Source organism: Pteropus medius, unplaced genomic scaffold (assembly GCF_902729225.1).
Source record: "Pteropus medius unplaced genomic scaffold, Ma_sr-lr_union100, whole genome shotgun sequence".
NCBI classification, from domain to species: domain Eukaryota; kingdom Metazoa; phylum Chordata; class Mammalia; order Chiroptera; family Pteropodidae; genus Pteropus; species Pteropus medius.
The window spans coordinates 50107554-50134393 of record NW_024344378.1 but is presented as its reverse complement, the minus strand read 5'-3'; the positions used below and the strand labels follow the sequence as shown (position 1 = coordinate 50134393).

Below are 26840 nucleotides of genomic sequence, written 5' to 3'. Positions count from 1 at the left end.
CTTCCTTCCTTCCATCCATCCACAAATAACTCTTCTGTACCCACTCCAATTCAGACCCATTTCGAGGCCCTAGGTGTACCGTGGTAAACACAATAGCATGCTGCCTCTCCTCCTGGACTCGTGGTCTAGCGAGAGACACCTGCATTAAACAAAGAAAGCCCCAAATATCTGTGAAATTAAAACTGCAGAGAATCTGACAAACAAAGCAAATGGGTTGGTGTGAGAAAGAAGAACAAAGGGGCCCTAATTTAGACTGAGCCATCTGTCAAAACCATGCCCATCCTTTAAGGCTCGGCAGAAATCCCACCTCCTTCATGAAATCAGCCTGTTCCACAAAGACTCTCCTGCCATTTAACAGCCTCAATCATGCTCTATCTTCCTCTCCAGTGTCAATCATACCTTTATTTAGTTTTGGGCACTTGTCTTATTTTCCCTGATAGCTATTCACCTCCTAGAAGGAGAGGACGTATTTTATTGTCTGAGAACCTACTGTGAGCACTCCTCAGTGGCACACAAAGACATTGTTGTTGAATGACTAAATGAATATAGGACTTAATTCCTAACCCCAGAGACCCCCTAAAGGGATGCAGCAGATCTCTTTGATGAGCCCACAGGCTCCACCGCTAGTTGGCTGAGGCTCAGCTCAGTGGCTCACTGGCTATGTGACTATGGCAAGTACTTTGACTTTTCTGTGCCTCTGAGTCCTCATTTGCAGGATGGGAGATGTTAGTTGTTATCAAAAGGATAAAAAGGGTACAGGTACATTGTTTGGATTCATACTTGGCCATAGTGATTTGTGAATTAGTATTAGTATTGTGAATTAGTATCACAAAATCCTCACAACCCCCCTGCAAAGCATTTATTATTATTTTTGTCTTATAACTCTGAAACCTGAAGTTTCAAAGGGTTTACTGACCTGCTGCTGTTTGTATGGCAAATTAGATTTTAATACAAAACACAACTAACGTAAAATGAGGCAAATCTGCAAACCAGAACTGTTTATCCCCTATGACAGCATGCCATTCACCTGGCTAGCCTAATTCTCAACTCCATAGTCAAGGCTGAGATGTGGATGTTCTAGAATTCTACTCTCCTGGCCAAAAACTAACATGTCTTCATGGATGGACCAGGACATCGAAATTAGATGATGGCCTTGGAAGGGATGAGGGAGGGAATTCTTAGCTTCTGGGGATGGGACGCAGGGTCTTTGATCCTCCTGTCTCAAAGAATCAGATCCTTCTCTTATTTTTTAAGAGCCTTGGGGTGGAAGAAGGCATTCCGAAAGTCCATGATCCTGTTGCGGCAGGAAACATGGCCTCGGCCCACCTGTAAAACATCGGAAGGGTTTCAAGTTCATACCAACTCCTTGTGAGCAGCCAGCCCTGGGTTGGTTGACATGGTTTGGAGAGGCAAGGAAGGCATTTGGTTACTTCTGTTTTTTCTTCATGTAGCTTCAGAGCTTGTGAACAAAGAGTCCCCATCTCCTGGTGTCCCCTTTGTCACCATCAACAATGACAAGCTGTGTCCATATTTCCTTTTTGGCTCCTTCCTAAGATATCAGGCATATAGCTATGTCTGCCTCTTTTGAGAATAAAAATTATACCTCTAATTTTTCCAGAAGGAGAGGTGTATAATTTGTGACTAAAACCAGCATGTTCAGACTGTGAAAATATATGCTACAAAGCCATTTCTATATCAATTAGAGAAGACATTTCTAGCCCAGACCAGAGGAGAAGAAACTTTGTGACTGAGAAGCCCTTCGCGAGTCTCCTGGTAGGAAATGGGACCGCTGGAGTCGGGATGTGGGAAGGCCAAGTCTCCTCGATTTACTCATTGACTTTTTTTTCAGACAAAAAATAATCACATGCTTTTTGCCAAAACCAGCCCCAGGGCAGGAATCCAACAAAACATCATACTAATTAGGTAATCTAATTTCCAAAGAGAGACCTGAGCTCAAACACTCACCAGCTAGTGGGGATGTAGGGATGACGCAAGGATCAGAGAGCTGAGACAAGTCGTTCCCTTGAAGTTCACATGGACATCCAACAAGGTTAAGGCCTGGCTAGAGCTGTGTGTGTGTGACTCTTATATCTGTGATGATGAGAAACACCCCGTCTGGGGGAAAGGATGTTATAAACTAGGTGGCTGAAAATAACAGAAATTTATTCTTTCACAGTTCTGGAGGCTCATAGTCCAAAATCAGGATTTGCAGGGCCATGGTCCTTCTGAAACCCATACGGGAGAATCCTTCCTTGTCTCTTCCTAGCTTTTGGCGATGTCTGTGCACCCTTGGTGTTCCTTGGCTTGCAGCTGCATCACCCTCGCCTCTTCCTCTGTTGTCACATGGCCGTCTTCCTGCGTCTCTGTCTTCACATGGTGTTCTCTCCCTGTGTTCCTCTCTCTTCTCTTGTAAGGACATCAGTGATATTGGATTAAAGGCTCACTTGATTACATCTGCAAAGATTCTAAGTAAATGATATTCCTATGTACTGGGGCTTAGGACTTAAAACATAACTTTTGAGGAACACCGTGCAACCCATTACCTTGCCTTGCCCTAATGCTGGAGGGATGGGTCAGGGTTTCTTCTTCTAGTGTGAAGAAGTGGACAGTTGGGGTTTTCCTGGGGGATCGGGTCCTTGGAAGGAGGAGGAATCCTCAGCTGGAGGACTTGGCCTGGAAGGTCCTTTTTTTCAGATCAGTGTTTCTCAGAGTGGGGTCCCCAGACTAGCAGCATCAGCATCAATGGAGAACATGTGAGAAATGTGAAATTTTAGGCCATACCTCAGATTGACTGAATCAGAAACTCTGGGGTGGGGCCCAGCAGTCTGTTTTAAAAAGGCTTTTAGGTGATTAGGATGCTCACTATAGCTCTGAGACCCTTTCTGAGTTCTTTTGTCCTCAAGGCAGTGCTTTCTAATGGGGTTGCCTGTGGATTCTAGTAAATGTTTTGGGTTAAAGAGGAAGTTCTTTGGCCAGGTGAGTTTGGGAAGCACCGTATTGGTCTAAATCAAACAAGTTACTTGACCAAAGGACAGTTCCGATCTTTTGATATACTTAATGCACTGAATGTTGAAAATTTCCAGGAAGGGAACAGTAGTATCTCCTATTTCATTGATAAGAACTGTGTTTGTGTGTGTGTGTGTGTGTGTGTGCGTGTGTGTGTAACATCTCATTGGACTAGTGTTCTGCAGAGTACACACCGGGAAACCCTGCTCTTGTCCATCAAGGCATTCAACGAATTTTTATGAATCACCAGGCCTGGTGCTGGGGGAATACATCAGTGAACAAGACATAGTTTCTCTCTCATGGAACTTATAACCTAGTGCTGGAGCTGGCAAACTAAGGGCCGCGGGCCAAGTCTGGCCTGCCATCTGTTTTTGTATAGCCTGTGAGCTAAGAATGGTTTTACATTTTTTAAATAGTTGAAAAAAATTTAAATGAAGGCTATTTCATGAAATGTGAAACTTACATGAAATTCAAATTTCAGTGTCCATAAATAAAATTTTATTGGAACACAACCGCTCTCATTTGTTTACATATTGTCTGTAGCCACTTTTGCTCTATGACAGAATTGAGTCATTACTACAGAGACCATATGGCATAGAGCCTACAGAGCCTAAATTGTTTACTCTCTGACCCTTTACAGAAACTCTGGTCTAGTGATGCCAAGAGGTGCTGAACAAATATTTGTAGGTACCTTGAGTGTTATGGAGGAGGAGTGCAAGGACCAGATGGCTGGGGGCTTTACTTACCGATGGTGACAGTAGAGAGGGAAGGGGCGTTAGGGAAGGCTTTCTGGAGAAGGATCGTAAGGATGAGTAGAAAGTCTGGAATATGACTGGATGGAGAAGGCTGTTACAGGCAAAGGAGATAGTACATGTAATTCCTTGAGTCAGAAAAGAGGACCACTCATTGAAGGGATGAAAGAAAGTCCAGTACGACTGGACTGGAACATAAAGAAGGTGAGGCCAAGTGGTTCCACATGTGGCCAGGTGCCAGGCAAAGGCCAGATGTGCAGCAGCACTTTTGAAGGCCATCCTGAGAGTTTTGAACTTTCCTCTGAGTGCAGCAGGGAGTCATGGAAGAGTTTAGGCATAGATATTGCATGATAGGTCTAAACTTTGTGAAGACTCTCTGGCTTCAGTGTGGAGAATGGGTAGGGGACTGGAGCCAGAGTGGATACCGTGCAAATAATTATGAAGTGTAGTAATCAGCTGGGGGAGAAAAAGAGAGGATGGAGACAAGTGAGTGAATTTGAAGTGTAAAGGCTCTCTGTGATGCTCACCGTCCCTCCTGCCAGGCCTGTGTCCTCCTTGACCACCTGCGGATCATTAGAACATTGTTTCCTACGTGCTGGGCCTGCATCCTCTTGGGCCCTGATTTCTTAATAAACATTGATTGCTTGTTGCACACCCACTACATATCCATTAGGCACAATGGTGGATGTAAATATGAGAAAAGCATATATCCTATAGATATGAGAATTGATAAGGTCCAGTTTTTGATCTCAAGATTCTTAGCTGGAGGAGTGATGGATATATCTATAGTGCTTGAATGTAATGAGGGCTAACTACTAGAGAAACAAGTAATTCTCTGAGGGGACAGAGAGGAAGTGTAGAGTGAACAACACTGGGAGATGTTCATTCTAGTTAAGAGATCTGAAGAGGCTTCATGGTGGAGGCAGCTTTTAAATTGTGTCTTGAAGGACATGTCAGATTTAGAAAGGAGGGGAGTGATAATTAATGCAACATGAACAAAATGATGGACTTGTGACAGCCTGAGGTGTGTGTAGGAAAGCGGCGTGGCTGGAATGAGTGGTAGTGATGGCTTGCGGAGGGTGAAGAGGCGGTCCTGGGGCTCCCGAGTAGGTTTGGTAACTTGACTCAGACTCCTGATTGCTTAATGTCCCTGACACCTTAATCCAGGCTGTGCCAAGATCATGTGTAGCTCTCAGGAGTGGACAGGCAGGGCAGTGGAAGGCTCACAGTTTCTCTCATGGACAGGGCCCTGCCTACCTCATTTCATGACCTCCCAGGGCAGGTACAAAGCATGAAACACAGCCTCTGCCCGTGATCTTAAGCCGGATCAACAGCAAACTATTATATCAACAAGTGCTCTTTGGGTTTCTAGCCCATTGATCCTATGACTATTTCTAATCATTTCTGACCTCTGCTTCGACTTCCTCTTTCTGGCTGGTGCCTGGCACTTGACTGTGCCCTGAGACTAATAACTTATAATGAGTTTTTTTCTGGTTCTTGGTTCTGTTGTTCAGGGCTGTGAACAACAGGGTTATTTCTGTCATCCTGTGCCAGAAGGTACTAAATAAATGTGGGTGATGATGATGGGTCCCTTACAAACAATTTGGTTGATCTATTTTTAAAGGTCTTTTTGGAAATAGTGAAATAAAACAAATATACAGAAAAACATATAAAATATAAAAGTACAAAATAGTGAATAATCATGAGAAAATCCATGTAAGCACCCACTGGGTCAAGAAACACAATATCGCCAGTATCCCTAGAAGCTTCCTCATGTGTCTCCTCTCCTTGGCGGGTTTCTCACATTTGAAGTATCCATGCTTAGAAATCTTAGCAACAACCATCTTTGTCAAGCTTCTGGTCAGAAAAGCAGCTGCAGAAGGAGAAGGAAAACAGAGATGGAATTCAGGCAACAACCTGACCTTTTTTCCAGAGCTGCCCACACAAAGGAGGTCCCATCTCCATGAGTGCCTGAGGCAACCTGACAGTTGTTATGGAAACCTGGGGCATGCAGGATACCGGGGCAGGTGATGACCACAGTGTGCAGACTGGAGCCCCTGTCCTGCAGGGCCCTTCTCACTGTAGTCGTTAGATCCTCGTAATAAGAAACTTCTGAGATTTAAAAGGAGCTTCTCGTCTCACATTACCTTCCTCCTGGTGCCCACCTGGTGTGCTCGCTCTCAGCACGGGAGATGGAGCACTGATGGAGGGAGAGAGTGTTTCTCTCTCTTTTTTTTTTTTTAGGAGATATTGTAGGTCCTCAAGTGAGAATACAGCAGAACTAAGAACAGTTCAGTAATAGTTCATTAGTAAACGTGACATTTGGGTTGCCGACCTTTTTTCAAACTGCATTTTCAAATGATTATCTTGGGCCACCCTTTGGTTAGAGTCTATATTTGTGGAACGAGGCTAGTCTGAATAGGCAAAAGGGGAGAAATAATCTTTATTAGAAGAGAAGGGTAAAATGCTTTTTTTGCCCTCTCTTCCAGGAGAAAGGTGTGTGTCTTTCAAGATTTCAGTAGTCGAATCACTTCCCCCAGTTTCTCTTCAGTTATTTATACTGGGTGTATCGCAACTAGATTTGCAAATTCAGGAAATTGGGAGGAAGAGAGGGTTACTGTAGGGAGAGAGGCCCCTGTGTATGCAAGTGTGTGGACCTTTCGGCTTCCTGTTGGCTTGTTTTCTATATCTGACTTCATCGTTGGGCTGGACCTGCCACTTTGTCAAGAGTGCCCTCCTGACTGAGGTCCGGAGATGGAGAAAGGGTGTGGGTGCCCCTAAGGTAGCGAGCCAAGGCGTCCAGACACTTGGTGTGCTCTGTCTGGGTGGAAAACCTCATCTGAAGCCAGACTGAATCACACCAGTTTCTAAGACATTCCTCAACCATGTTAGGCAAAAGAGTCCCCTGCTGACCAGCTGGGATAGAAGGAAACCTGATATAATTTTGGAAAAACCTTTGAGAAAGAAGGATCTCACAGCTGCTGAGCCTCCTGATGTCCAGAGTTGGAGGGGTCCCAGGCCACAGAGAGGAGGTTGATGGGCTCAGGGGTGCCAAAGAGAGGGCTGAGGCTTTGCAGTGCCGGCGTGGCAGGGGTAGTGGGGAGGCTTGCCATTCCTAACTCCCCTCAGGGATCTAGAAAGAGAAGGAGAAGTAGTTGTTCCAACCTGGTAGAAATACAAGTCCCCTTCCCTCTCCCCAGGCTGTTGAATTTATTATTTCACATTAACAGCCCATCCAGATTCTTGTATTTGGCTGCTGTGTTGGAAACCTAGATACAAACTAGGGTGGTAGGACCCCAGGTACATAGAGGCTAAAGTTAGGGAGCTCAGTCAGGCCTCCCAAAGAGTCCCAAAGAGAGGGGGGTGCAGAACCAGAGCCTGGGGAGACAGGCAGCTCTGTGGAGCTCCAGAGATCTGCGCCTGGGCCCCCACACTGGGTGACTGACCATTCGTGTGGCTCTGTCCTGAGTGCGTCAGTATGCCTGGTAACCTGGCCATCTTTCTGCCTGCTGAGGTTTCTCTGACTTGGTAGGTTTCCTGAATGGCGGGTCATTGGGATGACCTCATTTCGACAACTCTTTTGACCTGAAGCCAAATCCCATTCAAGTTCAGCAAACGGAAGCAGTAGAAAAATGTTCAGTTGGTGAGGTCTATAGGCGTTCACTGGATTACATCCTAAATCATGGTGGAAATTTTCCTGGAACGGGACAAATCCTTTTGTAAACAAGAATATTTATCTTTTTTTGACTGATGTGTCTGGTGAGGCATGTCCGTCTCATAAGTCCCAGGACATCTGATCTTGTTTGGAATATGGCATTTGTATATGAACATGTAGCTGCACTGAGGAACAGCAGTTTGGGAGCTAGCACTCAGCTCAAACTTCAAGTCATGGAAACTGGCCTTATTTAGCCAGGATGTCAGTGGTACCCAGGAAAGGGTTGGTTTTCCAGTTCCTACTGAGCAGAGTTTTAGTTTATTCATTCAGCATATATATATTAATCACTTGCTTTATGCCAAACACTCTGGGTCTAAAAAATGGGGCATTGACTCCAAGGAGCTTTCAGGCTAATTGGGGCAATGACATGCATGGATAAAAAGATGACTAAGGCTGCCAGGCTGTCCCTGTCCATTGTTGAATGAGGGAAACAGATTGTGGGCACTGGAATTAGGACGGGGAGAGCTGGGGGAGAGGGGGGTTATTGTCAGGGAAAGGACTTCAGTGGACCCCTGGGATTTGATTAAAGAGATTTGGGTGGAGAGCAATGGAGAGGGTATCCTAGGAGTATGAAAAGCTGGCACAAAGGTGTGGAGGTCAGAAGGACCAAGGCACATCAGAGAAATCTGGTGAGAAAGCAGGCTCTGTGAGGAGTGGGGAGGGTAGACTGCAGGCCTGAAGACCAAACCTGGAGGAGTTTGAGTACTGTGCTATGGACAGTGGGACTGGGGCGGATTTTTGAGATTCCAGAAAATATGAGCAGAGTGAAAACAAATCAGAACGAAACAAAGAAACAATAGCAACGACAAAAACAGAATCTATTCAATTATTTTTTTATCACACCATTAAGTCACCACTACATGCTGGGCACTGTTCCAGGCTCTGAGGATATGCAGTAAGCCAAGGCCCTGTCCCACTCTAGTGGAGGCTGATGGAGAATAAACATCCCCGTATGAGGTCAGGCAGGTAGTGGTAAGCCTTGTGAGGAAGTAGCAGCTGTGATGGATGAAAGTGGTCTATTTCATTTGGGGCATTGAGCTGTGACTTAGATTGTTCACAAGTCACCTTTTTACTCCACGGTCCTTCTCAATGTTGACTTGGAAGGTAATATTCAACCACAAACATTTCATCCCACCTGCTATCCCCTGGCAAATTCTTTTTCCACTTGCCCTCTGAATGATGGTTTGGGGCCACAGCAATAATTGCACTGTTTCTAGGGAGACTATTTAGGTTCTGTGCTTTTCTGGCTGTAGTGGTAGTGAGGCTGAGGACTCAGGACCCTGCAGTATGGCCCTGAGCCCTGAAAACTAAGGCATTTCCTTCTCTCTTGGGCTCTGGGCCATTGCAAGCTGAGCTGTTAGAGCCCTGAAAGACCTTGTCTCTGTCCCTTGGGCCCTACCTTCCCTGGCCCCAAGGCTGTCTCTGATTGGTGTGCCAAACACACTCTGGGGTCCACGTAGTGGGGCTTGGCCACTATGAGAATGGCCTCTCTGGGCCTTAATTTCCCATTTTCAGAGTGAGGACCAGGTGAGTGGTTCCTAGACTGTCTTGGTATACTCAATTAAACTTTAAAATCCATAGAGATTATCAAAGGGTTGCCAGCTTTTTATTTTGACAAGCAAGGACATAGAAAAGAAACTGTAAAATGCCAGCTCTATCATCGTCATTTCATTAAAAGGGCATATTCTTACCCAGCAAAGGAGTAGTGACATAAAGTCAGAGAAAAGGACACTTCTTCCCTGGAGAAGAGTGTTGGCTGTCTTTCGCTGACACACATACATTGTGCTGCTTCTTTTCATTTCCAGAGTCCATCCTGGAGCAGTGCTGCTTCATGGCCCCAAATGTAGGGACCACAGGACCAGAGAGCCATGAGCCAGCCTTGCAGCATCTTTTGCTGTAGAGAATGAGACCCTACCTGGGCCAGATCCTCTTCCTGATCCACAGAGGTGGCAATGGGCTCCCTTCCTGCTTCTGCTTCTTCTCTTTTGACCCTTCCACTGTCTCTCAGCAACTCCTATCCTCAGGAGCTGGGAGAAGGTAGACGAGAATAAGAGCCCATCGCCTCTGACTGGATGAGCTGGTACCTCAAGCATCTGAACTCATGGTTGACTAGCATTCACTTGTTCCTCAACCATGTTTACATCTTTGCTTTGATTCAGTTTGCCTTTTTCTCCACTAACTTGAGTCGTAAAAGTTATGGCTGTGGAATGGAGATTTCTGCCCTCTTTTATGAAAATGAAAGTTTTAGATTTCCTAGGTCTCAGTTATCCATGTCCAGTTTGTCTTGACCAGAAACCAAATTAGGCCTCCACTTTGGTGAAGTGGATAGAGATTACGCTTGCTGTCTGGAAAATGTGGCTTTATATCCCTATCAGCTCTTTATTTGCTATAGGCCCTTGGGTAGGTTGGTTTTCAAGGTCATACAAGTGCATGGTCTGGCACTTAGCTAATAATAACAACTATTTGCTGAGCCCTCGCCATGTGCTTTGCACTCATCATCATGGTCGATTCTTACAGATACTCTTAGAGGAAAGTATTTGTAAGCCCACTTTTCCATTGAGGAAACTGAGGCTAGCGTGAAGAGGAGCGACTTGCTCCAGATTGCACAGCTAGTAAGACGGGAAGCCAGGAATCAGACTTGGGATCTCAGATAATGTTTTTGCTTCTTGTGCCGTCTCTCGGCCTCATGGGCCTCTACATAGTCTCTGTATGCACAAGCTGCGTTCCTACCCTTCTTCGACCCTAGGCTCTTCCTTTCTGAGGGAAGGGAATCAGGCTGCACAAGTTCTAAGGTCCCTTGCAGCTCCAACCGCTATAGCTCTGTGACTCTGAGATTTATTTCATTAAAAAACAAACAAACAAACATTTTTTAGAGGATTGAGTGTGCTCTTTGAAACAAGAAGTTACTCTGGATTGCCTTTCCATGAAGCGCGAGGTTCTTCCTACAAGGAAAAGGGATTGATGGTGAGCTTCATGGGCCTCAGTGGGATTTGGAAGGTGACCGCGCTTACCATAGGCCTTCAGAGAGCCTCAGTGCCTCAGCTGCTCATCTTTAAAATGGAGATAACAGTGCTTAACTTGCTATATTGTTAACAGGATTAACCAAGATAACACAAGGCATTCGGAAAATTACATCTGGTATTAATCCATCTGAACTTCTGGCCCTGCCTCAGACTTGCTTGGTGTGATTATACGTTATTCCTTAACTAGAAAACAAATGAGTTTTTTGCCTTCTGACTGGGTCACTGTAATGGTTTTTGTGTTTGGGCAGCTCCTGCGCTGTTCTCCTGGGGCAGGTCAGGCTTCCGGGCAGGCTAGCAGCAAAGCCACGTCTTTGCAGGTGAGCAGGGTGATATGAACCCCGCCCAGGTTGCTCTGGCTGAGGGATCAGAGTTGAGGTCTCTGGTAATTCAATTGCAAGTCTCTAAGGCTCAGTTAGTGAATTCTGGATTGTCAGTTCTATGTTCCCACTTTTTAAAGCTAATTGAAGGAGAAGATCATTATTTTGCAACGTGGTTTATTGATTGAGATGTATGCAGTCGTCCTGAAAGTTTGAGGTTGACTTATTAATTTTAAGCAACAAATGTGGCCATTTGAGAACACATCCCACACAGGACATTATGTCTGATGGGTCATTCTATTCCCAGGTTGGAACCCACTTCTCTAGGCCATTTCTCCAGCTCCTTATCTGTACGTGGCTGATTATAACCAGATTTAGATGTCTGTACTACAAAATTTTATCAGTGAGAAGCCCATAGGGTATAAGATGATTGTTTCAGTGGTAGTAATAAGCAGAATTTTCTAAGGAGATCCCGCTCTTCTTTGTACATTTTACCTATCCCAAGGCAGCATGGAATAGAAGAAAAATACAGCCTTTCATCTTAGAATAGACTGGATTTAAATTTCAGCTCTGCCACTTACAAGATGAGTGATCTTGGAAATTACCCAATGTCTCTGGGCCTCATGACATTCCTATCTTGAAGGCTTGTCGTGAGGATTAAAAGATGGTGTAAAACCACCAGGTAGAAGAATTTCTTGAGGGATAGCCAATGCCTTCGGGCCACAGGAGACTCGTGAGCATCTTGGAACGTGGCCCTGGGAGGAGTCCAAAGGACTCCCGTCCACCCCCAGGATTTCACACCACTGGACATGTATAAGGTCAGGCCAGACAGAACCTTGGGGAACGTTTACACTGCCCCTTTGAATTTGAGACAAGGAAACCTGAGGCACAGAAATGGTAAGTGACTTGTTAAAGGTCACATGACCTTTTTTGGCTGTCACTTTTTTCTCCCACAAAGACTGATGAAGAGCAGTTGTTCACACACGGCTCAGGGCTCAGGGCACTCCTAGCAGTGAGAATCTTAAGAGGCCTGTGATGAAGTATCGCATGAGATGCAGTAACTCCGATGATTTTCCAACATCCCGAAGCAATTGGCTTTGTCTGAGCTTCTTTTTAAGCTCCTGTGGCCTGAATCTGTGGACACTGTGCTCCTTTCCTGGAGTTGTGGGCCATAGTTAGCAAGAGTGGTACTGCTGGTTAAGTTCATCTGGCACAAACATGGAGCCCCCTGCCAAAGTGGGGTCCTGGGATGTAGATAGGGAGGCTTCAAGGTACAAGGGTGGCTCTGACCTGCCACGGAGAGATTGGATAACTGGAACTTCCCAAGGGCAGAAACCAGCTGTGCCAGCCCCTCCCTCCGGGCTGGCTCCTGTGCTGCCCTGTTTCCCAGGCCCCTGGGTGTCAGAGTGACCACTTCCTCCCTCCCTCCCTCCTCAGAACTCTCACATGAAAATCCCAGCTGGTGGTGCCCACATTATGCTTTATTTGCTTGAGCTGCTTTAGGTAATCGGCCTAATCCCTAATACACAGGATTATCGGTACCTGGGAGGATCTCATTGCTGGGCCACCCGCCCAGGATGTGAAAGAGGCTTCTGGGAGGATTTCCTCTTGGCCCGTTTGGCAGGAGTGGGGATGGCTGGGAGAGCCTTCTCCGGCATTTAGGCCTGGTGAAGACTAGGACAGTGACCTGCACAGAGGCACTGGAAGCCCCATGGGTGTACAGGTATTGAAGTTTAGGCATTTCTGGATTTTAGGCCAAACTGTGCCACAGAGCGTCATAATTATTGCCATGAAATAAAGCATCTTTTAAAAGCAAAACAGGCCTGTGGATTTTTACTCAGTGGATTTTAAACTTTCTTTCTTCAGAAAACTCCTTCACTGAGAGGCAGTCTTTAATAGGTAGAAACTGCACAATGCTGAGATGGTTTGATTGTCATGGAGGCCAGAGACTTGCCTCCTCTGCCTTCTCTTGGTAACCCCCTGAGGCACCTCGTGGAACATGTACTCTGGACTCCAAAGAACAGAAAGCTGTGGGTTTAACACACTGTTCCTTCTCGTTTCCCAGATGAGGACTTTGCTCAGAGAGGGTAGGTGACTGGCCAAGGCCACACAGCCTGTCCCTGACAGAGCTGAAGACGGAGTGCAGGCTTTCTGACTTTGGGTCCAGAGCTCTTCACCCTGCCACCATCCCTCTAACAGGAGAGAAAGGCTCCTTCTGCTTTGTTCTAAGCTGAGGGCAGCCACATGCAGGGCTGCTGGGTCATTTTTGACAGATGAAACGGGGCAGACAGAGGCAGGGGAGGCTGCTGAGGGATGGGGTGAGGGTGGGGCTTCTAGGCAGATCGAAGGAATAAACCTCAGAAGCAGAATCCGTCAATTCAGGCTCAGGAGAAATGGCTTTCTGATGTCAACCAGGGAAATTTGAGGATGAAATGGGCCTGTGAGACACAAGGAGAGGAGAGATGGAGATTTCCTGGGTCTTCCTTCCACCATAGCCCTCTGGGAGTTGAGCACTCAGGAAGTGTCCCATGGTACTAAGGCCCTGGGCAGAGGGTCCAGGCATGGACTTCCAGGGATAGAAGTGTTCCGGGCCCCTACTCTGTCCCAGAGGGATTAGGGGAGGCAATTCCTATCAGACCCTCAGGACCACAGGGCCGAGTGGCCAGGCCTCACAACACCCTCCACACCTTCACCCCGAGGACGCGGATGCGCCGAGGGATCCGAATCATCTCCTTTGGCAGCATCTGCACAGTGAACCTTCGTGCTTAGCAGGAGGACTTCACAGCCTGTCAACCCGGCCATGTTCATTTCCGACTCGATGCTCTGCTCTATGAAGGATGATTTATGGTTCCGAGCTGGTTCTTGGCTGAGAAAGGAACCGTGTCCCTCTGTCCTTGATTTAACGCCCTCTCAAAGCATGGTGACCTTGAAGAAGGGCCTCTATGATATATGCAATACCCAGACTTGGTGGGGTGAATTGAGTGCTGAAGACAATAATAAACCTTTCATGGGCGCTTTGCAGCAGCTCATCATCCTTCCACATACATTATCCCATTTGCTCCTCACACTGTCCCCAGGAGGTCGTCAGGGCAGGTACTTGTCCTTTTCTGGTGTTAGACAGCTGGGTTTAAATTCCAGCTGTCTTCCTGGGCCAGCTACTTACCCCCTCATCTGCATACGAGTGTCTTCAAACCTACCTTATAGAGTTACTGTGATGATGCCCTAAAGTAGCCAGTTATTATTATCATTTGCACTTATTAGTAATTGTATGTATTTTAGGTGTCATGCATGCCAGGAATTGACTTACCATACGCTGCAGCTCTCCTTTCCTCCCTCCCTTCCTTCCTACCTTTTATTAAGATGTGTCTAGTGCTTACTCTGAGCTCATAATGTCAATGTTGAGGATACAGCAGTGAACAAGAGACAAAAATTCTTTCTTCATGGAGCTTACAGGCAATAAAAGATGGTTAAAGAATGCGGACTAGCAGATGGTGGTATAAATACTCTGAGGAGGCCTAGAGCATAGGAGAATGATCAGGGTAGGGTGGCTGTCATTTCAGTTTGGTAGGCAGGGAAGCACTCACTAATAAGGTGTCGAAGACCCAAGTAAGGCAAGGGAGCAGCCGTGTGGCTATGTGGGGCCGGGGGAGCAGCCAGTGCATCAGCCTTGAGATAGGAGTGGGCCTGGAAAGCTCTGGCAGCACAAGAGGGCTGATGTGGCTGGAGTGAGTGAGTGAGAGAATGGGCGACTCGTAAGATGATGGCAGGAGTGGGGCAGATTGGGTGGACAGACTGCATGAAGTCTATGACTTGTCTTTTGAGTGGGACGAGAAACCATGGAAGACGCTGGCATGGCAGTGACATGATTCGACTTATATTTTAAAGTGTAGTTTTCCTCCCAGGTGATCACTGCTTAAGCAACTTCCCAGATCTGGAATGAGGAGTCAGTGTCTGAAAAATTGAGATGTAATTAAACCCAAGACAGACTTGTTATCTGGGGATAGCCTCAGCAGTGAGCAGTGAGGGAACTCTGGAATCCTCCTGCTGGTTGCTCCCCATCCCTGCTGCAGTTACCCAGCAGGTGTGGTGCCCAGGGTGGCCTTGGCACCTGGGTTGGCCTGACAGGTGCCGGTGAGAGCATATCTGGGGTGTGCGAGCCTAGCTGGGTGGGGCCAGGTGTAATGGCAGATCACAGGGAGGGTGTGGCTAGCATGGCGGACCACCTGGCCGGACTTGGCAATTTCAACATCTTGTTGGGGCTCAGGGAGATAACCAGGGCACTGCCCTGCAGGGTACAGCTGGGTGGGGATCCGAGAGTTGAGCTGCATGCTCTACAAGGCCTGGCTTTGGGGTCCAGGACCCTTTTCTGCAGAGCAGCACTGCTTTCTGTTTAGAACCAGATGACAGCAAGGTCACCATCACTCACCTCCATTAGGAAGAGGGCACTTCAAGAAAGTGCTGGACTCCACCGTACCAGATTACAAGGCTATATTCATTACTGTCTACAGAAGAGGCTTTGAGAAATGAAATGACATGTCCAAGGACATCCAGAAAAGCTGGACCTGGATATGGGTATCTTTCCATTCTCAGAGCTTTTCCTACCACACCACAGACCTGAAATTCCTCATATACTGGGTCTAATTCAAAAAAAACAGAAGACATGGACTGAATCTGAGGGCTGGAGGCTGTGGGCTGTGGGTCCTGGGATTAGAACGGGCTTGCTCTTGTGCTGGGCTGGCGCTGCTCCCACTGCTAGGGAAAGCTAGCCCTTTGAAGACAAAAAGGTTGTTCCCTCCATGGCCCCCACACCCAAACCCTGGATCAGGCTGAGTGGAGCCTTCTGGCTGTCCTAGGAACACATGGACTCCAGGTTGCAGGCTGGCGTGGCAGAGTGAACTGCCTGTGAGTGATGGGTTCCCTTGGCTAGATTTGAAGGAATCATCCAACTGAGGAAGCAACAAGAGATAAGGGAAATAGAGCCAGCTGGGGGTTTATGTCTTGGCTTGGGGTTACCTGGCTGGACTAGGTGGCACGGGTCATGTGGTTCCTCCTACCCCTGCAGGCCCTCAGTATTCTCATCTGTACAGGGAGAGGTGTTGGCAACTAAACCGGTTGCTGAGGTTCCTTCTCAGGCTTTGGTCTTTGACCTTCGGGGAAAATGCCCCAAATCCAACAGATGTGTGCTCTGTATAGTGACTTCTGGGTGACTGTGGTCTGGTCAAGTCTTTGTCCACAGGAGACAGAGGAGTGGTAAGGCCCTCTGTGGCCATGTCAATAGGAAGCCACTGGGGAAAATCTTAAAAAGAATGGGGAGAAGGCAAAAAAAGGGTGACAGTGTAAGCCCAGGCCCAACCCTGTGAGAGGTGGCCTGCACGGGCAGGCAGTAGGAGAGAACTGCCAGCCACTCTGCTCTCTGGTGTCCCCCAGCCTCCTGTACCTGCACCCTCACCCTACAGCCCTCCCCACCCTCTGGTCTGGGCACTGTGATTAGATGTTGTCCTGTGTTATCCCGGAAGCAACTGTGGCTTGTTTTACACAAGACTCTGGTGAAGAGAGAGAGCATGGCTTGAGGGGGGAGTGACCTTCGAAGCAAGACTGAGCCCCTTTCTCAGAGGGTGCTATAGCAGGACCTCCACATTCCAGGATATCCACCCTGCCCTGCCCAGTCTTTCTTTTACCCTGTTCTTCCCTCTTCTACGTCCTCCTTTCTCCTCCACTGCATCTTTTCTCTGCATTGGGAAGTGGGAGTTTGGGGATGGAGGATGCCCGCTTTGCCATTCAGAACAAAGTGCTGTTCCCCCTGAAGCAGCATCCTGTGGGGCACGGAAGAGTGAGCAGTATCTTGGGACCCAGGAGACAGCTTCTCTCTGGTCCTCGACTCCAATCAAAAGTTGATCTAATAGAGCTCAGAGTCAGAAGGGATCTAAATGGCCACTTGGTCCAGGTCTCACTCTGTGTAGGACTCTGCCCCAGTTGTCCTGGGAAGTGCCATGCAGCTCCTGCTGGAACCTCTCCTGAAGCTGGGACACCTTACCTCTCAGGGTCATAGCCATTAGAACCTACACTCATTTATGCTTCATTCTGTAATTATTTATTAAGGTTTCACTCTGGGCCATTGTCCTCTCAGGGCTGTCAATTGATGCAGTGATGCATTTGTATCCTTGGAGGCAACCAGTCCTATCAATGGGTGCTCCATCTCGGCTGCTATAACTGCCGCGCACCAAGCACCATGCCAAGTGCTGTGCATTGCTCTTCTCACATGAGCTTTCCCACCACCTCAATGCATGCCTGTCCCTATTTTATATGAAGGAGGCCAAGACTTGGGAGCTAACATGCCCATGGGAGTCAGCTCGTCAGTGGTAGAGCAGACCTAAGCCCAGGTAGGCTCTCTGTGTCCAGCCCAAGCTCTTGGGCTCTGTGCCTTCCCCTGAGAAATACCTGCTCTCACTTGTCCTGTGTGTAAAATGGGGATAATTCTACCTGCCTGTTGGATTTATTATAAGGTCTCGGCAAGATCATGCATAAAAACACTTAATTTGTAGTTTCTGACACCTGTTTTTGGATTGATAAATGATGGCCAATCACTATTATAATTCGCTCTGGCCCTCACCGCTCCTTCCCCCGTGTGTCTCCAGCCAGGCCTCTGCCCCCTTTACTCTGAAGGGGTTATAATCCCTGCTCTAGATGAGGGATGCTTTGGCCAGAGTAAGGTCAGAGGTGGAGACGGAGCACTAACCTTGCCCGCTGGCATCAAGCTTTGTAGAGCACCAGCTTCCTCACTCTCCCTGCCACTCCCCCAGTCCTGCCTCCCACGCGTGTAATTAAGCTTGCAACATCCAGTGTAAGCAAATAATAACAAGGGCATTATCTCCCTTTGTCTGTGTTTTGCTTTGCCTATCATAAAGTAATTAAAATAATGAATGCCTTGTAAAACAATAGGTAAGAAGGCTGGCAAGAGAGCATTATCTGCCATATACTGCTTGTGCTGTGAATTATTGATGCATTGAAACCACTGTGACTGGAGAGGACTTCCTGCCTCCTAGCCATTTTTATGCCGACTCCCTCCTCCAGTATTGGCCAGGTGGCTGGGAACCTGAGCCTCCCCCAGTTGAGGAGCAGAGAGTTACCAGGCCCCCTGGCCATGGCCCTGTATCAGTTCAGAATGTCCCTGGGAGGCACTACTCTAAAGGAAACACCAGAGCCTCTGATTGGAGAGCCTTCTCCCTGCCTTGACTTCTTCCCTTTCCACCCCTTGTTCTCTAGTTCTGAAATAAGCAGGTGGTTCTGTGCCTGGGAAAAGGAAGAGGCTGGGAAAGGCTGGATGTTAAGATCTGTGTCCCATCTCAGATCAGGGCAGTGATGATGATCAAGCCATGCCAGGATGATTAGGACCAGTGGCTCTCAAAGTAGGGTTCCCAGACCAGCAGCATCAGCATCACCTGAGAACTTAGACATGTAGGTCGGGGCTGGGGCCCGGCACCTTGTCTTAACAAGCCCTCCAGGTGGTTCTGATGCTGCTCAAGTTTGAGAACCACTGCTAGAGTGTCAGTGGCTGAAAGAGAAGCAAGAGGCTGGAGGAATAATTAAGTGAACATGTATTATGTGCTGTTGGGCACTGTTTAATCCCCACAATGCCTATAGGCAGGCAACATTGCCCCATCTCATAGGGGAGGTCCCGCAGGGGCAGGAGAGCTGAATCTACACTTCAGTTACTAAGGCTGCCTCTGGATCAGGGTCTCCTTTTCTTCTAGAGAACCCATTTGTGCAGAGTCTCCACATAGCTGAGACTCAGGGGTCCTACCAAGCCACTGAGATTGGCTTAAGGTGGCTTGGGCAGCGGGCTCCACAGATGCCAGCAGGCGGTCCCCAACCACACTGCCTGCAGCCTCCTCTTGAACTCTTCTAGCTCCATGGGGCCCCACACACTTGGAAATAAGACATGAGCACCTGGTGTCGCTAGTGCTGCTTCTCTCTTCCCAGCTTCACTGGGTCAGAGGTGGCTGGAGGGGGAGAACCAGGCCTCAGGAGCAGCTTCCTGCCTGCCTGCAGGTCCCCAAGAGGATGACTCATCCAGTGCCTGCCAGCTCTCGTTTTCTCATTCTGCACCACTCTTATTCACTGCAGACAAAGATTTTCACTTCCGCTTTTGGTTTTCCCCACTCACTCCAAGTCACAATGATCCTCAGGGTCAGTTTCCTTTGGAAGTTAATTCTAGTGTTTTAAATGATGAACATAATTTTGCTGGCATCTTTTAAAAATATCTATATCTGCCAAAATAATCTCAGTGAGTATTTGAGTACAGGGCTCAGTTAAATTTAAATTTTAGATAAAAAAATGAGTATGTTTTTAGTATAGGTATGGTTTGTGTAATATTTAAGGGCATAGTTACACTAAAAAAATTACTTTTTATTTGAAATTCAAAATTTCTGGGTGTCCTGTATTTTATTCAGCAATCCTAAGCTCAAGTTACATAGTCAGTGAGGAGCTGGTACTTATAACCCTATTCATTCATTCATTCCTTCATTCCTTCATTCATGTTTATTGAGCCAGCTGTATACCAGGCACTTTTTTAGGCTCTGGGGATATAGCATTTGGGAGAGGCAGACAGTATTTGAAATAAGTAAGTGAATTACAGAGTGTCTTAGAGGTTTTAAATGCTATGGAGAAAAATAAGAAAGGCGATGCTGTTGGAGGGGTCGCTATAGGGTTGCAGTTTTAAAACAGTAGCTGGAGAAGGCTTCATTGAAAAGATGATATTTGAGCAAAGACTTGCGGGAGGTGAGGGAGCAAGCTGAGACTCTGTGGGACAAGACTATTCCAGGCAGAGGGCACATTGTGTGCAAAAGAGTACAGTTTAGGGCCCGATGTGGGGCTCAGTTATCGGATGATGTCAGCCTTGTTTCATCGAGCATATTTCAAGCCACGAAGGGGAATTTATTGTCTCCTATAACCGAAGACGTTTGCTGTGGATCTCAGGCACAGCTGGATTCAGGTGTTGAAATGATGACATCAGTGTTCTGTCACTTCCGCTTTTCTCTGTGGCGCCTTCATTCTCAGGGAAGGATTTTCTTTTCTGCTCTTTCTGGCAAAAATCCCGGACTTGGGTGTGTATTGGGTTGGTGTGTGTCATGTGACTGTCCCTGGCCCCATCACTGAAGCCAGGGGCATGGAATGATATGGTTGACCAGTGTCGATTCCTGGGCCAGCGTGGGCGTATCATTCCCTTTTGAACCATGCAGATGGAGATGAGAAGATGGAGGCTTCCTTAAAGGGAAGATTGAGGGCTCCAGTGAGAAGGGCATGAAGGTTGGATAGGCAGAGACCCCACACAGGATGCTTTTCCTCCTGAGCTTTGTTTCTTTAGCAAAGGAAGAGAATAATCACATTTTTCTTTCTTTCATGAAGATATTTGAAGGAGAAAGAAGACTCTTTTTAAAAGATTTTAAAAAATGATCAAAGCCATAATCTTTTCCTTCTCCCCTACCCCTGTACCTTCAAGCCAGCTCCCACCTTAAATGAGGACCCTTCCAGCTTTGATTTTTTTGGATAGGGTGTGTCTTTAAAATCCACCTTGTCCCTACGTCTCAATCCTTATTCTCTTTGTTGCCAGGAGGCCCAGAAGATTAACAATGGCTCAAGCCAGGCGGATGGCACTCTCAAGCCAGTGGACGAAAAAGAAGAGGCAGTGGCAGCCGAGGTCGGCTGGATGACTTCTGTGAAGGACTGGGCGGGGGTGATGATATCTGCCCAGACGCTGACCGGCAGAGTCCTGGTGAGTCCTCAACACCCTCCTCACAAGAGGATTCCTGTTCTTCGGTCCACAATCACTTTGTTTATAGGGATGTCATGTTTTGTGGGGTCTTCTTCAGGCCACTGGCTGTTGGGAGGTAGGATAAACAGAGTACTTATGCGTGGTCATGGAGGAGAGGCTGGGTTCAGGTACATCTAAGCCAGTGGTTTGTGGAGGGATTTGCAGAGCGGGCCAGCGTCTGGGGCTCAGAGGTTCTGCTGGGGAGGGACTTCTGAGTGTGTGTATATGTGTGCGTGAGCGTGTGTTGGCCATCTGGGGATGTTACTGTTGTCTTCTGGCCACTAAGCAGAGAGCCCCTTTGGGCAGTTTCCTAATCTCCTGCCCTGCGTGCTCTGGATCCTCCTCACAGTGTAGATCCTCAATCATGCTGGTGAAACTTGTTGGCAGCTGATTTGAGGCTGTCTGGCCCTGTACTTAGATCATCGCTCCTCTGACCTTATGTCTGATGAGGCTGTCTCCTAGGCCCATCTGTAACCAAGGCTCATCCTGCCCCTTCTCTGTGCATTTCCTGCTTTCTCTCTGATCTGCTTATATAGAGCTTGGCTTCACTGATCTCCTGGTTCTTGGCAAGTATCATGGATAGTGACCAACCATCTCAGTTTGCATGGGATTGAGGAGTACTTGGGACTTCTCAGTGAGAGACTGGGAAAGTTATGGACAAACAGGCATAGATTGGTCACTCTGGCCGGGGCATGCTTCTGCTGTATGTGAGCCCTTCCGGGGGTAGCCCTGCCTACTGGCTTTCTTGGATCTGCTCTGGGTCAGGAGTTTCTCTGAGAAGGATGTTGCATTACAAACGATTTCTTATGATTCTGGAAGCTGTTTTGTATGGGCTGCCTTTCTTGGGCCTGAAGCTGGAGTTTGTTAAGGAGTCATTCGGCTCACAGACAGAATGAATGGGGACATCCTGATGGTTGGGTGGATTAAAGGTCATGTAGGGATGCTGGAAAATAGATATTATCACTCTCAACATTTAATGGCAAAAACTTAGTGAGGAGGTGATTGTAGATGTGGGGAGGTGGTGAAATTTCACCTGTTAGAATCCTTTGCGGGGAGAACTCTATATTTGGGACAAATATCTTACAAACAGCTTACAGGAAGGAGTAAGACACCGGATGCTTGAGTCACGAAGGTGGTAGCCAAGCAGCCTTCAAAAGGGACAGGGTTCTGTTACTTGAGGGGCCTGTCATGAGCTGAGCCTTCTGAAGAGTCTGAATATGAAGCTGTGGATGATGTCAATCGATAGCAAAATGGAAAGGGGAGAAATTAAAAGTCAGTGTTTTGGAGGAAGTGGAGAAACTGATGAGGCCATTTGCTGCAAGGAGGAAGACAAAAGAGGATAAACTGGGCAGTACTGGGTGTCTAATAAGGAATTGAAGGTGGCTTTCTGTGGATTCTGCTATGTAACCACCATCCTTATCCCTCAGAGTTTTCATTAAAGTCTCCATTGCTTTTTAGTGCTTGTACATGAGCAGATTCTGTGTGGGGAACTTAAAGAGGTTGAATTCTGGGTCTGGACATTTACTTGGGATGAAATGGAGGCAGTGCTTTCTCTACATGCGGTGGTGATGGTGGATCGGGAACAGCAGACAGTGCGATGGCACAAATATGCAACTCCTGTGGCTTCCATGTGGCCATTGCAGACAGTTTTAATTATCTTCATCAGCGTCATCCAAGAGTTTACCGAGCACCGACTCAGAGCCAGGTGTTCTTTCTAGCCCCATGGGAAACAAGGAGTGATCCTGATTCTATCACACCGTGGATTGAAGTTATTGAAGGAATGTCTGGAGGAGAAATGCTATGAGTACAAGTATTGTGTGAATGTACGTTGGGTGGAAGAAGATGAGTTTGGAGAAGTTTGGGGACATCGAGAAAGCAGTCACAGTGAGGGAAGCCTTTGAGCTGAAACTTCTATTTCAGGATGGACCAAGCACACATTTGATGATAGAGATGATATAAAAAATAAAAACATACCCAAGCTTGAAAACAAGAAAGAGACTGCTTAGTGGGCCATCAGCTGTAAATAATACCTAATAAAAGAGAGGGCATTTGAGTTGAGCTTTGAAATGTGAAATAGGATCTTGACGTCAATGCAGAGGAAATCGTTCCAGAGTGAGAAACAGCTGGAACAGAGATGGGCCATGGCGTTGATGGAAAGAGGCTCCGGCTATGAACACAAAGGCACCCGAGGTTGAAGTAAGACTGGAAAGGTGGGCTGGAGACAGCTTGTCTGATTTTCAAACACTAAACAAGAGAATTTGGACGGAATTTTGTAGGAAATGAGATTTTTAAGGGGAGGGTATCATGATTGGTGGTTGTGTAGAGAAGGCTGGTGGACAAGTGGAGACCAAATTGGTGAAGCGGGAGCTTGAAGGTGCTAGGATCAGTTAGGATAGTGAGCTCCTGGCATCTCTGACAGGATGCAAAGAGATTCCTGCAGTGGACCTGGTGAGGGCAAAGCCGGAACTAATACTGAACAGTGGGGGCCAGTAGGTGGATGTGGATGACATTGTGGAAATGGAATCACAGGCCAAGTGCACCTAATCCACCTTGATACTACTACTGACATTATCAAGAGCCTCTTGTGGGCCAGGCACTGGGTTAGACCCTATATGTTATGATCAGGTTGAAGGGTAAGGACCATGTCCTATTTGTTTGTATCTCTCATTTTGCTGTTATGTTATAGGGGTTTGTTACAAGGAAGTCAGTCTTATCAATGAATTCATTTCCAATTTAAAGTTGAGAAAACCAAGGCATAAGAAGGGCAATGACTTGCCTAAGAATATGTGGCCGCAAGTGACAGAACCAGACCAGTACCTGAATCCCTCTGGACTTTCTGTCTAGTGCTCTTTCTATGTCATTACTTCCCAGTTGAAGATAATGCCTCTTCTTTTCTAAGCCACTTCCAGCTGTCGCTTTGGCTGTGATATTTTGACTTTACCGTCTCTGAGCCAATTAGGTCCTAAGGCTACTTGGCTTGATTCTCTTAACATTTGTGTGGACAAGCACAGCCTGCCCAGGCCCCCTTGCCTGGGACTGCCCAGGATGCCAGCTGCTCTCTGAAGGACTCCCTGGAGAAAATCCTGCCTGGGTTGCTCTGACACACTCAGGACCCACTGCACCGAAAGCAGGAATCTCAGAGTTCCAGAACAGGACTCTCCTTTAGGAAAAGGCATGTCCTTGCTCTGAGCAAGGAACAGATTTCCCATCGAAGTCTCAGTGTGCAAGAGAAAGCAGCTCTGCCTGTTCAGAAACCAAAGCTGTATTTGTCTTGAGCTGTTCAAATGTTTATCCTTCCAACAATGGGACTAAAGCAAGACTAGACACCCGGCTGTTCAGAGTTTCCCTTTTCAATTTTTAATTTGTTTTCCTTGACGCAGGGCTCAGAAGCTTAGCCTTCACATCTGGGCCCCTTTTTCACTTGTTTCATTGTCACAGGTGAGACTCTCAAAGCTCCCAGGGCATTGTGGGTAAGGCCCTGCTGGGAAAGGGTTCTCCAAGGCAACTTCAGCATATCTGTAGACTCCCTGTTTGTCTAGGATCTCTCAGAAAAGCACATCAGTCATTTAGTAAGTACTTATTTCCTACCTGCACCAGGCACTGTTCTAGGCACTATGCATAAAGCAGGGAGCAACAGAGATCTAGGGTGTGAATTATTTATAATGATAAACTAGATATAAAATTGTAGAGCTCAATGTAAAAAATGGCAAGTGATAGTCACCATCCACCAGTGCTTTTTATAGCGAATGCCTGGAGCTTCATCATCGAAGCGATAAAAATTCCTTGACCAGGTTTCAGAATAGCCTGTCTTCATCTTAACTCTCACCTTGGCACTCAGGCTTTAGCTTCACAAAAACAGCATGACTGGACCGAGCCTTCTTTTGGAGCACCTGGCTGAGAGATTCCACATCAAAGTGAATACCAGGCTGTCAAGGGTTACTGCTTCCTTTATCTTTTCTTATAATTAAAAATATTTATTTTTTGATTTTAGAAGTGGTACATGCTTATTTCAAAAATTTGGAATGTACTGGAAGAAATGCTAATAAATTCCAGTTTGGGATTTGGAGGTAGCCCACCATGAGGAACATATTCATGTAGCCATAAATACCATCAGGATACCTCCCCACCGTTTGGGCATTGTTGAGGACTTTGTTCACTATGTCTCATATTATCCATTCTATGCACAGACTCAGGAGACAAGTAGTTCTTTGTGCCAGGTTTGCTGTGGTCCTCTTGGTGAACTTCCAGTGAACTCTCTAAATTGGGAGAGGGATCATGGCTCTCTTTTTGTCATGGCCGCTTGGAGCCAAGTTGGTGACCCTCTGAAAATACCTAGTGTCTCAGGGTTTGCATTCTGTGCATTCACATGCCCTTGGCTTCACTGCTGTGTCTCTCCTCTCATTTTCCCTTTGACATAATTTCCTCATTCTTCTCTTAAAACTTTACATTATGTGGTTATATGTTCTATGTAGTTTTGTGAGCAAATTAAAATCCTTTTAAGAATAAGAAAATGTATAAATAAAGAAGATAAGAAACACACTAAGTCAGCTTTTGTATCGTTTGGTTGTACTTTATAGAATCCTAAGCCAAACTCAATATTAGCGATTGTCTAGTTCAAGGTCAGTTAGTTTTTATGTAAAGGGTCAGATAGTATTTTAGGCTGTGCAGACCATTGAGATTCTGACTCAACTACTCAACTCTGCCTTTGTAGTTTGAAATTAGTGACAGACAATACACAGGTGTGACTGTGTTCCAAGAAAACCGTATTTACAAAAACAGGTAGTGAGTGGGCCAGATTTATTTCATGGGCCATAGTTTATTGACTTTTGGTCTAGTTCATCTCCTTATTTTATAAATAAAGAAATCAGAAATTGAACAAAATTCCTTAGGGAGGAATTTCCTTAGGGAGGAATTTCCTAAGAAATGTAGCACAAGATTGACAGTATCAGAAAACTCATTTATAATGGGGGTTGTTATAGACACACAGATACGCACATGGATAAATACAGGCACATATACATACCCACACCATCTATACTAGTACCTTGTTTCTGAATATTTATATTAATTTCCACATTGATCTCAGAGTGACTATTTCCTTAGAGAAACTATGTCTTATAGCCAAGCATAGCTGTTTTACCTCAAAGTTTAAGCAGGGTCTACACTGCTTGGACTGTATCTAAGCCCCTTTACAGATTCAGTGTTTTGTGCTTCTCTTCAAAGACTGGTCTTGCTAATACAGTTATGAGCTCTTTGAGCAAAGATAGAGCCTTTAGAATTATTCTTTTGATTATTTTCCCCATATTCCCATGGTACTGTACTATATTTGAATATTGCTTTAGGATGCATACACATCTAATCCATGAACTGAAAATATATGCTACTTGCTTTACTGTCTGGGGGATATTAGTCGAAGTAAGGAGAAAGAAAACTCCAGTCTTCCCCTTTATCTTCCTAAATATATTGCACGTGTAGCATTTTACATTAACATTATATACATAGCCTGGACCATTCTATCCTTATATCCTAGGGCACAAAAGAAAATATGTATATCCTTTCAAATAGAAATAATTCTGTTGATTTAATAGAATTAAGTAGATGGCGCTCACTGCTGTACTGTTTGCCTTTGAAACTGGAGCAGTTGAACAAAATGGAGGTGCATAGGGGCAGAAGCTTAATCAAATATGTGACATTCATTGCCATCATTTCTCCCTTTAGGTGGCTCATGGTGCTGGTGATATTTCTCATCAGCATTCTCTACTTTCCTTCTTCATTGGTGACTGGTGGCAAATTCACACACAACTCATATTGCCATCTTTTTCTATCTTCTTCTTATCTATGCTCCACTCCTTTTTTTTTTTTTAAACATTTTAGATAAATCTACATAATATTTTTATATCATCTACAAATGCCCTATGTAGCAGAAAGACCAGAGGTTTCATGGGCCTGTATTTTTACTAAGAATGCCCCCATAGTAAAAAAGTAGATCCTGTTCTCTGCATGATTGAGAATAAATTGGATTTTTTTAAATTAACTTCCCTAAGTGAAGCTACTTTTAAAGGAACCACATGGTAATTCCCTTTCAGGACTTAATAAGGCTCCTCATTTTATCCTGTGCATAAATAGAGTTTATATTTTGGATATGAATCCTAAGTAAAAGAAGGTATACTTTCCTTATATTATTAAACATGAAATTTTGTCTTCGTCTGATGAAAG

General features: G+C 46.1%; 1 protein-coding gene across 17 annotated transcripts in view; it reads left to right on the top strand.

Annotated features, from left to right (window-relative positions):
- Positions 1–26840, top strand: part of KCNMA1 (potassium calcium-activated channel subfamily M alpha 1) — a 686119-nt gene that overhangs the window by 184833 nt on the left and 474446 nt on the right. For all 17 annotated transcript variants that reach the window (XM_039872202.1, XM_039872201.1, XM_039872185.1 and 14 more), the window contains exon 2: positions 20424–20585. In XM_039872202.1, the coding sequence (XP_039728136.1) occupies positions 20424–20585 (162 nt within the window). The remainder of the gene's footprint in view (positions 1–20423; positions 20586–26840) is intronic.